The 12,636-nt window shown below is 38.3% G+C and overlaps 1 protein-coding gene across 1 annotated transcript in view; it reads right to left on the bottom strand.

Moving 5' to 3' along the window:
- The window catches only part of LOC121382110 (endothelin-converting enzyme homolog), a 53,043-nt gene that overhangs the window by 16,038 nt on the left and 24,369 nt on the right, over positions 1-12,636 (bottom strand). Inside the window, exons 3-10 of the mRNA XM_041511611.1 lie at positions 10,230-10,370; positions 9,354-9,443; positions 6,268-6,407; positions 5,258-5,480; positions 3,872-3,970; positions 3,011-3,088; positions 2,196-2,478; positions 151-302 (exon numbers count right to left, since the gene is read on the bottom strand). Coding sequence (XP_041367545.1) covers positions 151-302; positions 2,196-2,478; positions 3,011-3,088; positions 3,872-3,970; positions 5,258-5,480; positions 6,268-6,407; positions 9,354-9,443; positions 10,230-10,370 — 1,206 coding nt within the window. The remainder of the gene's footprint in view (positions 1-150; positions 303-2,195; positions 2,479-3,010; positions 3,089-3,871; positions 3,971-5,257; positions 5,481-6,267; positions 6,408-9,353; positions 9,444-10,229; positions 10,371-12,636) is intronic.

Raw genomic sequence — 12,636 nt, 5'->3', positions numbered from 1 at the left:
ATACCTCAACCTTACAATGTTTATAGGAAAATATATACTTCAACCTTACGATGTTTGTAGAAAATATCATACCTCAACCTTACCATGTTTAAATTAGAAAGAAAAAACCTATATCTCAACTTCAAATGTTTTTATAGAAAATCCTTGTACCTGGACATGACGGCCATTGGGCAGTCTAAATGGCCCCTGGGTGCGGTTGGTGTAGGCTCGGATGACGCACTGTCTGATCTTGTTGTAGTTGGATTTCGTCTTGTTCGTCCACCAGTCCCCCCACCAGCTTCCGTCCAGCTTGTACAGGGAACCTGCAATCAAGCAGCACATCAGTCCTGGATGGCTTAAAGCGGTACCATCAGTTTTACAGCTAAGCACAGTTTTTGGGTTATGCATTGAAATTTGTTGATGGCATAAAAATACAGGAATTTATTGGCCAGATGGGAGGGAAAAAAACTACATTTTATAGCAAAAATTCCTGTCACCTACTTCACCAATGGTCTGTGTGATTTTATTTAATGCGATATTCAAAGTTAAGTGCACTTCGAACTTTTACTCGGAGAGATTGTATTTGGTAATACTGCTACTTTAAGGCTGGTATGGGGGCGGAATTTAGTTCAGTCGGTTGAACGCTCACTTGAGGTGCTTGCGTCACAGGATCGAACCATCTCTGTGGATCCATTCAAATGATTTGGGTTTTTCTCGTTCCAACCAGTGCACCACAACTGGTCAAAGGCCGTGGTATGTGCTATCCTGTTTATGGGGAAGTGCATATAAAAGATCCCTTGCTGCATTAGTGAAAATGTAGCAGGTTTCCTGTGTTCACTACGTGTCAGAATTACCAAATGGTTGACATCCATTTACCGATGATTAATAATCAATGTGCTCTAGTGGTGTCGTTAAACAAAAACAAAACCTTTAAGGCTGGTATGTGCTGGGTTCACATCTCGGTAGCAGCTACCGCATAGAGCAAGTTTCAACGGTTCAGTGGGGAGTTCTAAAGCCACTAGTAGAGCCACTACATCGACTTGTCTCTCACTAACCAGACAGTCCACATAGTTGAGGCGTGTACGCAACGCTGTGTGCTTGAACCTTAGATGAATATAGGCATGAAATTAAAATAATTCCCAATAAAACATAAAAACGTTCTTATATTAAGTGTCTGCCGACTTAAGGTAAAGTATCGGAATAAAATAACTAGATATGACTATAATTATTAACATTAACAACTGAAAACATTTAATCCCTTTCACAGTTTGGTTCCAGGCATGAAAGTTTTTAGAATTTATCTGGAATTCTAGAATTTTAATTGTCCGTACAGTGTACAATGTTTAAAGGGACACACCCTAGTTTTTAAACACTAAGGCATTTTTTTAACTATTAGAGCCGTTTTGGATAACTGAAATCATACTTTGCTTATATTTTATTGTTTAGATTATCCATTTTCGTGTTTTTGGTCTTCCTGGTGTTTTTAATATCACAAATTATATGTCTCGTATTTTTAAAAACGCAAGTACGTCTGAGAAATAACAGTTATGGAGTCGAGTTTTAGCATATTTTTAGAGGGTATTAATTGTCACCATTTCAAAGTAACAGACTCTTGTTTCACTCAACTGTAACTTTATCCAGATGTTTTACAGGTTTGTAGATTAACTAAACTTATTGTTAATTTTTATGGGTTTGAAACTAGGGTCTGTTCCTTTAAGGGTTTTCCGCTGAATATTTGTCCAAAATGTTTCATATTATTCGTCCAAAGGTTACAGTATTATATGGTTTCAGCTAATACTTTGCATGCATTCCGAATACAAACCACCATTTTTATACCATTGTGCAAACCTAATGCTAGAACTAATCTCACTACCCAATAAGCAATATTAAAATTTCCGGATTTTTTCATTTCATTCATTTCAACTTATTTTCGTGCTTATATCCAATTAAGGTTCAAGCACGCTGTCCCGGGCACACCTCAGCTATCTGGACTGTCTGTCCAGAACAGTGGGTTAGTTGTTAGTTGGCTAGTTATTAATGAGAGAGAAGATGATGTAATGGCCTTACTTACACCTACCCACTGAGCCCTTAAGAACTCGCTCTGGATTGGAGCCGGTATCGGGCTGCGAACCCTGTACCTACCAGACTGTAGTCCGATGGCTTAACCATTGCGCCCCTTTCTTCCCTGAACCCTTGTAACAGGTCCATGTACTCACCATGCTCATCAATGGCGTGCACTAAATGATGCCCAAGTATGGACCCCACGGATCCGAAGTTCATGAAGTGTGGAAGCTTGTGGTCGTATATGGGCCACTGTAACAGGCCGGCCGGCACGATGAGCTCGGCCCACGGGTTGTAGAACTCGGCAACCACTGCGTATGTCCGGTAAACCCATTCCGACTTGTCGACGCCCAGACGAAGTCGCCGGTTCCAGTCGAACTTGTAATATTTATTGAGGTTTAACAAGTTGCTGAAATAGTCGTCTCGTTTTATTTTAAGCTGTAGATGAAAACAAAAATGAAATAAATCAGAACACCAAAACCGTTACACATGGTTAGGGTCGTATCTCCGCACAATGCAGAGTCGAAAGGGCATTTGGTAAAACAGTGGATGATTCCATGAATCTCTCTATCCAGTGTCACTTCCATATAGAGGACAGCCACTCAACGAAGGGAATCCTTTTCTGGAGATTTACTGGGGGGGGGGGGGGGGGGGGGGGTATGTGATGATAAATTTGTTAATAACTTTCAAACAAGATATTAAAACAACGACACGTTGTATGAAGATAAATTTGAAGAAAATTATTTCCATCATAATTAAAGCTCTCAGATATGTCTGCATAGTCACTAATAATACAGGTTTTGTAGAAATATCCATTGAATTCTGCTTGTAAACAAATACGACTTTGAAGATAATAATCATGTTTCTTTCTTTTTTTAATATTTTGTTTTCAATTAATATTAAATGAATTCAATGTACATGGTAATGTTAGAGGGTGGCCACAAAACAGACATGTTTCGACAAGACTTACTGTTTGGTACATTTCGTCCAGTTTGCTGTCGTCCATCATATAATCGGGGTAACCCAGCTTATATACCGATTCTTTTAACTGAAACAAATAACAGTATTATCAGGGCCATAATTAGCCTAAGATATCTAGGGAAGGTTGGGGCAATAAAATACATTCTGGGCACATTAACATATTCTTCTCTAGCTGTACAAAACATGAACACATTTAAACAAAAATTGTGTGTTATTGGTTGTTTGTTGGTTGGTTTGTTGTGTTTTGGGGTGGGATTTTGTTTTGTTTTTGCTTTAGGGTGGGTGTTTTTTGAAGGGTCATTACTTCTCTTTGTTATCACTAGGTACAATAAGTATGGTGTGTTAATTAAATTATTATCTTTATGTCCAGTATTTGTTTGCATTTACCATAGTTTGACACCCAACAGCCCAATATTGTTCGTGCTGGGGTGTCGTTAAACATTCATTCATTCATTAATTTTTATGTCTAGTATACAGACAGATTTAGGAAAACGAAACAAAAGAAATAAGAAATGTCCAAATATCTGGAGAACTAAAGAATAATACAGCCCTTTACAGGATGTTACATTTTAAAAATAGTATTATAATTGGTAGCAGCTTTGAATTTCAAAATGGCGACCATTGGTTATCCAACTATTTTTGTATTTATAACTTTTCTTGTTCATTGTGATTTATAGGAGTATTTAAGGTATATTTGCCCATGAGCTTCGAAAAATACCATGACAAACTGAACGCAAAAACCACTAATATATAAACTCAGTTTGTCATTGCAAATTCTTAGGACAAGATTTATTACTCCACTACATATTCGATATATCAGTATCTGATTCTGACTGGTCCATCGACTTACCTTTCTAATTGCTATATCACGCGTGGGTTTTTCAAGCCACACGTCTTTAGATATACGCTCTACGATGGAAGATTTTAAATAGTCGACGATCTCGTGTGCCTGGTTAAAGAAAAAAAGAAAACACATATTTAGACATGCATGTTGATAGAAAGTTAATGTGGATGGTATTGTTAAATAAATTTTTAAAAACCCACCATTGCTGCAATAGCAAGAGCAAGAACAAAATTAAGGAAGAAGCAGGGACAATGAATATAGGAAAGAAAACAAAAAGAATAGAAAGACGGAAAGAAAGGAAGAAGCAAACAACAAATGTTTTTCATGATTTTCACAAATTTGATTTCCATGTCACACAAAAAATTTAATATATTTGAATTTATGTTTGTGATTATATCCAATTGAAGTTCAAGAACGCTATCCTGGACACACGTCTCAGCTATCTGGGCTACCTGTCCAGGATAGAGGTTAGTGGATAGTGAAACAGGTGTTGGTGTAGTGGTTAAGTTACACCTTTCCACTGAACTGGGCGCATGCAGTTCAGTTGGAGGTAGTACTATGATGTTAACCCAACACATTTCAGCTAAAACCCTTTGCCATTGCGCAGGGGCAGACGTGGGATTTTTGTTATGGCGTGGGTGTAACGCATAAAACGGACGCCTGCGGTATTGAGAGTACTGGTGAGGTACATGGTATGTCCGTCAAAAGTAGGTCGCTGTGACCTAGTTGTGGTACACAGCACACCGCCATACCAAATTGTACTTGCCTACAAGGTTTGATGATCTTATATGCATTAATAAGGACAAGGATTTCCTGTAATGTGCAAAAATGCGTCATAAGTAGGTCGCGGTGACCTAGTTATGGTACGCGACACACCATCGTCCCAAGTTGTACTTGCATGCAAGGTTTGATGATCCAATATGAAGAAAAAAAGTTTATCGACGGGCGTATAAAAAGGACACATTGTATTGTAAATTAATATAGCAATCTTCCATACAAAGACCAAGCCGACCAATACACAATATGTCGACTGTCCGTTTTGTTTCAGTGTAGAAAGGTTACATTATTTATAGATCAAGACTGTATATGCAATTACGCTGTTTACTACATAACAATTTAGGTAGCGAACTCAAGTCCCTGTTCATACTCGGTACACAGTTCTGGGGACAATACAGAATGGGATAAAAGATATTACATGTGCCCCACTAAAACAAATAAATCCATTGTACCCTGAATTATTTTATTTAAATTTTTCGGGGGAGGGGGTGCATTTTGTAATTTAGAGTGGAACCCATCCCACACCACCCCCCCCCCACCCCTCCCACCCCACCCCCACTGCACCATTCCACTGAATCAGCGCCTGGATCAACAGCAAACCGTTTGTTTCCCAACCTTTTGTTTGTTCTCGTCAATGAAGTGGTCCCTGACGTATAGCGAGCTCATGGCGTCGCTCATGTCGCGGTCGACGATGGAGTAGCAGTATCGCCACGTGCCCAGGAACTCGGCCTGCCCCGTGAGGTCGACGTAGAACTCGCGGTTCGCGTGGATGTAGTCCCACGACAGGTCCTGCACGTACTTGTGAGTCAGTCGCCACGTCAGGTAGTTGTTGAGAATTCTGTAAATAGTAATTGTTATAGGTATGATGATAATGATGATGATGATGATGATGATGATGACGACGACGATGATGATGGTGTGGCTGTAGTCCCAGGGCATGTCCTGCACGTACTTATGTGTCAGTCAGGTAGTTGTTCAGAATAAATGTACTGATGATTATAGTAATCGTTATAAGCTTTTAAAGGGACATTCCTGAGTTTGCTGCATTGTAAGATTTTTCCGACTAATAATATATTTCTACGATTAACCGTACATATTAAATACTTGTTTAGAATATCAGTGTCTGTACATTCAATGTGTTTCTGGTCGTCTTAATATTTGTAAGAAGCCCAAACTGGATTTAGGAAATAAAATGAAAATTAACCTAGTACAAATATTAGAACGATCAGAAACACGTTTAATATACAGCCACTAATATTGTAAACAAGAAAATATATTTAATATGTAAGTTTAATCATAGAAATATTTTATTAGTCAATAACATCTTAAAACATTGCAGCAAACTCAGGAATGTCCCTTTAAGTATGCTGCTGCTGCTGATGATGATTATGATGTCTGCGTCGACCTGCGTCTCTTTACAGTTTTATGGAAACCAGGCATTAGTAAATCATTCCATTTGCTAGTAAATTATTCCATTTACTAATAAAACATTCCATTTGCTAGTAAATTATTCAACTTGCTAGAAAAGTATTCAATTTGCTAGTAAAGTATTCAGTTTACTAATAAAACATTCAGTTTGCTAGTACATCATTCCAGTTGTTAGTAGATCATTTAGTGTGCTATACCTGGATTTGTTCTGTGCCGGAAGTCGGTTGATGAGATCGGCCATTCTCTGCAGATACTGCGCCTCCAGCAGCACCACCTTAGTCTGCGGCGAGACCCCCGCGTCAGAAAACATGTAGCTGAAGAACTTAGACCAGTCGATCTGCAGTCAACGACAGGAATAGTTTAGAGACATCACCATGTTAATTCATGTCTATTTATTACCGTGCTTATATCCATCCAATTAATAAAGTTCAAGCACGCTGTCCTGCACATACACTTCTGCTATCTCAGCTGTCTGTCTAAGACAGGGGTTAATGGTTAGTTCTTAGTGGTGAGAGAGTGATAGAGTCACACACACACACACACACACACACACACACACATCACACAGAGAGAGAGAGAGAGAGAGAGAGAGAGAGAGAGAGAGAGAGAGAGAGAGAGAGAGAGACAGACAGACAGACAGACAGACAGAGACAGAGAGAGACAGACAGACAGACAGAACAGACAGAGAAGAGAGAGAGAGAGAGAGAGAGAGAGAGAGAGAGAGAGAGAGAGAGAGAGAGAGAGAGAGAGAGAGACGGAGAGAGAGAGCGCGCGACGGAGAGAGGGGGTAGTGGTCTCATCTCCCAGTTGGACTGTTAAAACATTGGATTACGAAACGCGTTTATGTATATATCGGTGTGTTGAAGTACATAGTACAACCTTCAAGAGCAAATGTCTGAATACTTATCTAATTAGTAGAGACAAAACGCTGTATATGTACAGCACTGGGCCTAGAAATAATTACTAAAGTACACAAACTTCAATCACTGTTTAAATGTTTTAATTATTTCCAGTAAAGAGACTGTTCCTGACGAGACGGAAAGAAGACTAATAAACCACGGTATATTGTTCGATAAGTAAACCGTGCGAGCGCAACCTGACACTGTGCATCCATTCACAGTCGAATAAAACTAACAGTATCAATTCTTTGGTCGTACTCTCTTTGTTACACGTGCACCTAACCGCTCTTGACCGAATCATGCCCTCTAGTAAACACACAAATGTTGCTCTTTTGTTCAACTGACATTTTTATTTCTATTTTCCACAACTACCCGGATCTTTTTAGTAATAAAAGTGTTGTGGTGATTAAACATAAATGTCCTTAACAGATAAATTAACCGTTTTGGTTAGCGGTCATTCTAAGTGACCAACGGCGGTGTTATAGAAAAATCACATTCTTGGAAAAAGTAATGGGTAATTATCTTATTTAATTAATGTACATATATTTCCGTGTTTACCACCGTAAAGCAGAATATTTTGTGCACCACATTTGTATCACAGAGAATAAATTTGTGACCACTCGGTTTGTCTTGTTCATAAAACAAAAGAAACAAATCGCTCGACTCCGTAAGACCACTACACTCTCTTCTCTTTCAGTGTCACTAACCACTAACCAACTAACAACTAACCCACTGTCCTTGACTGACAGCCCAGATAGCTGAGGTGTGTGCCCAGAACAGCGTGCTTGAACCTTAATTGGATATAAGCACGAAAATAAGTTGAAATGAAATGAAATGACTCCGTTACTAGATGCCAGTCTAGTATCATACATGAATGGCAGGGACAGAGAAGAATTATTTTGATCTGTCTTAGTTAACCAAACAAACATCCTGCATCTTCACTTCACTTCAAAATCCTTATTTTTAAAAAAAATCATTGATATGCCACTGAACTCTCCAGCAACGTCAGAGGCTGTATCCACGACATGCGTGCTGAAACAGTCATCTGAATGAAGCATGTAAAATTTATCCTCACCCACACCATTGAAAACATTAAATTGAAGGGTGAAATGCTGCGGTCCATGATGATCTTGAAGGCAGCCCAAATCAGGTATCGAGTAAGGAAAGAAATGCCCATTCAGCGACATTTCGGTATATTTTAAGATATAATTTGACGATTGTGTTAATATCCAATTAAAGTTTAAGCACGCTTTGTAGTTACACACTAGGGCCATCTGGGCTGTCTGTCCAGGACAGAACCCAATGGTTACTTGGTGAGAGAAAGAAAGGAAGAAATGTTTTATTTAATGAGGCACTCAACACATTTTATTTACGGTTATATGGCGTCAGACATATGGTTAAGGACCACACAGATTTTGAGAGGAAACCCGCTGTCGCCACTACATGGGCTACTCTTTCCGATTAGCAGCAAGGGATCTTTTATTTGCGCTTCCCACAGGCAGGATAGCACAAACCATTGCCTTTGTTGAAAGTTATGGATCACTGGTCGGTGCAAGCGGTTTACACCTACCCACTGAGCCTTGCGGAGCACTCACTCAGGGTTTGGAGTCGGTATCTGGATTAAAAATCCCATGTCTCGACTGGAATCCGAACCCAGTACCTACCAGCCTGTAGACCGATGGCCTAACCACGACGCCACCGAGGCCGGTACTTGGTAAGAGAGAAATAAGTGCAGTAGCCTTATATTCCCCACTGGGATATTAAAACTGGGTTTGGGTCAATACCGGAAGGCGAACACTACATACCAAACACCAACAGAAATGCGAGTGTAATTTTCATTTGTAACATTAAATTTAACATTTTAAGAAGGGATTAAATACATATTGAGATTCAGGAGAACTACAGGCTGATGCACAGTTTAACAGTTCACAGAATTGAGCATTTGTAATCAAAGAATGAATGAATGAATGAATGCTTAACCATACTCCAGCACGAAAAATACACCGGCTATTGGCTATCAAACTAAGGTAAATGCAAAACTGAAGTGATGATCAACATCAACATAAAAAAATGCAACAGTTAAATTAAAACACTACATGTAAAGGACTGAGCACAAAAATACAAATGTCACAGGTAAGCAAAATAAAAACTTAGAATAAAACTCAGTATTACGAGGAAATTTCAACATAAGTTCAGGATAGATTCGAAATGAGCCTTTGTAATCAAGTACACTTATTCTAATTATAAACTAACCACCGATAGCCATCTGATTTGCGTTTCTTTTGATGTTCACTGTATATCAGTCTTGAGCTGGAGTGGTTTAACTAGCACGTCTTAGCTTTTATTGGCTCTGTGCATGGAACTGGTACCAGACATATACTTACAGCATTGTTATGTCGTGACGTAAGATCCTGTAGAGTGACTTGTTTCTCGTATTCGTGAGGATTCTCCGTCTGATCCGAAACACTAGTTATCTAATACAGAGAGAAAACAAAAACGTAATCACTCCACAGGGAATGACAAATAATTATTCAATGTTTGACACAATTACAATTACATCTCGTCAAAGCAATAATACGTGCATCAATTTCGTCTTGAAAAGAATATAAAGGTTCCTTATTATAATATCATATTAACAGTGTTGTTGTTGTTGTTTGTTTGTTTATTTGTTTATTTATTTGTTTTATGGCTTTGCTTGTTTGTTTTATAGCTACGTATTTCAATTAAATATACCAAAATACTAATAGCGAGTCGTATGTGCCGGCTATGTTGGACCTCATTTTTCACTAAACGCATTTTTCACACGTAGCTGATTGAATAAACTACTTTTAGAGATATATTAAGTGTATATATTATTAGTCTGGAAAGGGGTCATCCATAAAGTACGTTACGCACAAAATCTGGGATTTTATAACCCCACCATCTACACTTTTTGTATATTTCATCATTACCACACACACACACACACACACACACACACACACACACACACACACACACACACACACACACACACACACACACACGATGTACAGGGATACATTGATCTTACCTGCTCGAGACGGTCAAAAGTTCCACTTATTTTAAAGTGCATTCGCCGCTAATATACACCTTCGATTAAAGTACTTGCATGTATACTACCCTGCAAAAACAAATCTGGATCCGCGCCTGCATTTTGGCAGGCCAACTACCGTGCGACCCCGTCATTAAACCCCATAATTTAAACATCGCGCCATCGCTGAATGCGCATGTCCACTCACATTAGCCAGTTCCTGTTCGACGTAAAACACGTCCTCCAGGAACGTCTGTATCCTCTCTGATTGGTTGGTGACATTTAAACCGGAGTCTCGAATCAAGAAGCCTGCCACTTTCTTGATGAATTTTTTGTAACTATTGCGTTCCTAGAAAACAAAAACAAATATAAGGATTTATTATTATCATATTCCTGTTACATAAATCTCAGTTACTATTGCATGTGTTCCTGGGGAAACTGACACAAATATCTGTAATTAAATGTAAATAACGTTCCAGAACAATAAACATTCGGTCTGCCACATTGTTGATATGTCTGTAATTATTGCGGTGCTGCTAAATAGGCAAACAGATTTATAGCTGTTGCATTCCTGCAACATACGACCAGTGGTCCATAACTGGTTCAACAAAGGCAATGGTTTGTGCTATCCTGCCTGTGGGAAGCACAAATAAAAGATCCCTTGTTTTCTGTCGTAAAAGAGTAGCCTATGTGGCGACAGCGGGTTTCCTCTAAAAAACCAGAATGACCATATGTTTGACGTCCAATAGCCGATGATAAGATAAAAAAATCAATATGCTCTAGTGGCGTCGTTAAATAAAACAAACTATAAATGTTATATACCTACAAAATAAACATAAACACCTTTATTTACCCCATTGTAATCATAACAGGCTCAATAATTTTTCATATTTATTTTGAGAAAATATCAAATTGTTACTTTACGTTCGCCCCTGTCAAAACATTGCCCATATAACTAAGTACTACCATTTCGTGCGAAACTGACAGTGGTTGTAACAACATCGATATTTCGAAAATGAGTCTCAAAAAGTCCCACTATCTTCAGTTAATACTTTGTTGAGGTATTGTAGTATGCCTACCTTTTATTAATATGTTGGTTGATATGTTTCAGTCCAATATCTTAACACTATCTCCTGTTGGATTTTATTTGATATATTCTAATATAAACTTCTATAACCATTGTATTACTGAAACAAAAAACCCAGACTAAAATGTTTGTAACTGTCGGGCTTCTGCAGAATAGATATATAGAGGATATTTGTAATCATATCTCACGAGTCGCGCAAGCGCGACGAATGTGATATGATTGCAAACTTCACGAGATGAGATATAAATCATATTTGACAAAAAACATTAAATTTTCAATTTTATATAACTTTTGGCAATTTACCTTTATTTTTAAAATGCCAGCAACAAAATAGCCCCGGCTTTCTAACAGTGAAGATAACACTTTCTACAGTGACGATAACACATTTGAGAGTGCAATTTTCGCTCTAAAATATGTTATCGTCACTGAGTGACTGATAACACTTATTTCACCGATATTTTAAGATATTTCACTATTCTATGTTATATAATAAAAAGGTTTATAACTACTGCGTTATTACAATAATCTACAACCGGCCTCGGTGGTGTCGTGGTTAAGCAGGGGCGTAGCGTGATCTGGACCTGGGGGGTTCGAATATGAACAAAGTGGACCTTTTTCTATTTTGTTTTTGCACCACCAGAAACTCCATATGTATAAACCTGTATGTTTTAGTTCTGAAAGCGGACCATTTGCTTCAGCGGAGGGGTTCGTCCGAACCCCCCGAACCCCCCTAGCCTACGCCCCTGGGTTAAGCCATCGGACATAAGGCTGGTAGGTACTGGGTTCGCAGTTTCCAAACTTATCTATATAAATATCTGTAACTATTTCGTTTTTTTGTTTTGTTTTGTTGTTGGGTTTTTATTTTTTATTAAAACAAACTTTAACTTTTTTCAATAAAAGTAGTATAGTGTTTATCAAGTACAATTTTCATCCCGATTCTAGAACGAAGCACGCCATTAGATAAGCCTACTTCAAAAGTATATTTGGATAAACTTTGTTTTATGGCAGAAAACATAGCTATCTGTTAAAACAACCTGGCGGCGATCGGTCAAAAAACAAGTCACAGACGATAACCATCAACACGGTTTATATCCACCCATGGCGCATGTGTCAGTTCACAATCTAGAAAGCTCAGAAAATAAAATGCAGACGTCTTAATGTACAACAATACAGAAAAGGAACTTGTTTGTGGCGCTATTATTGTCAAAAAACCCCACAAAAAACCCACCCAGTTATGTGCACTCCCTTTGAATGTGAGTCAGCACTGAGATTCGAATCCAGTACCTGATAACCTTAATTATCATGGGTAACCATTATGCCATCAGGTTCTATAAATAGTCACCAGTGGTTTTGTTAACTAAAGTACTAATCAAAATTATACCCAGGTGATTTTCCAGTCTTATATATTATTTATGAAAATCTCTGGAATAAAAACCATAAAAATGTGTCAGTATTATTATGACCTGTTGTGGTATTCAAATAACCGGTACAAAAAATGACAATAAATGACCTGTTATAGATAGAAATA

This window comes from Gigantopelta aegis, chromosome 9 (assembly GCF_016097555.1).
Source record: "Gigantopelta aegis isolate Gae_Host chromosome 9, Gae_host_genome, whole genome shotgun sequence".
NCBI lineage: Eukaryota > Metazoa > Mollusca > Gastropoda > Neomphalida > Peltospiridae > Gigantopelta > Gigantopelta aegis.
This window is presented reverse-complemented; position numbering and strand designations above follow the sequence as displayed.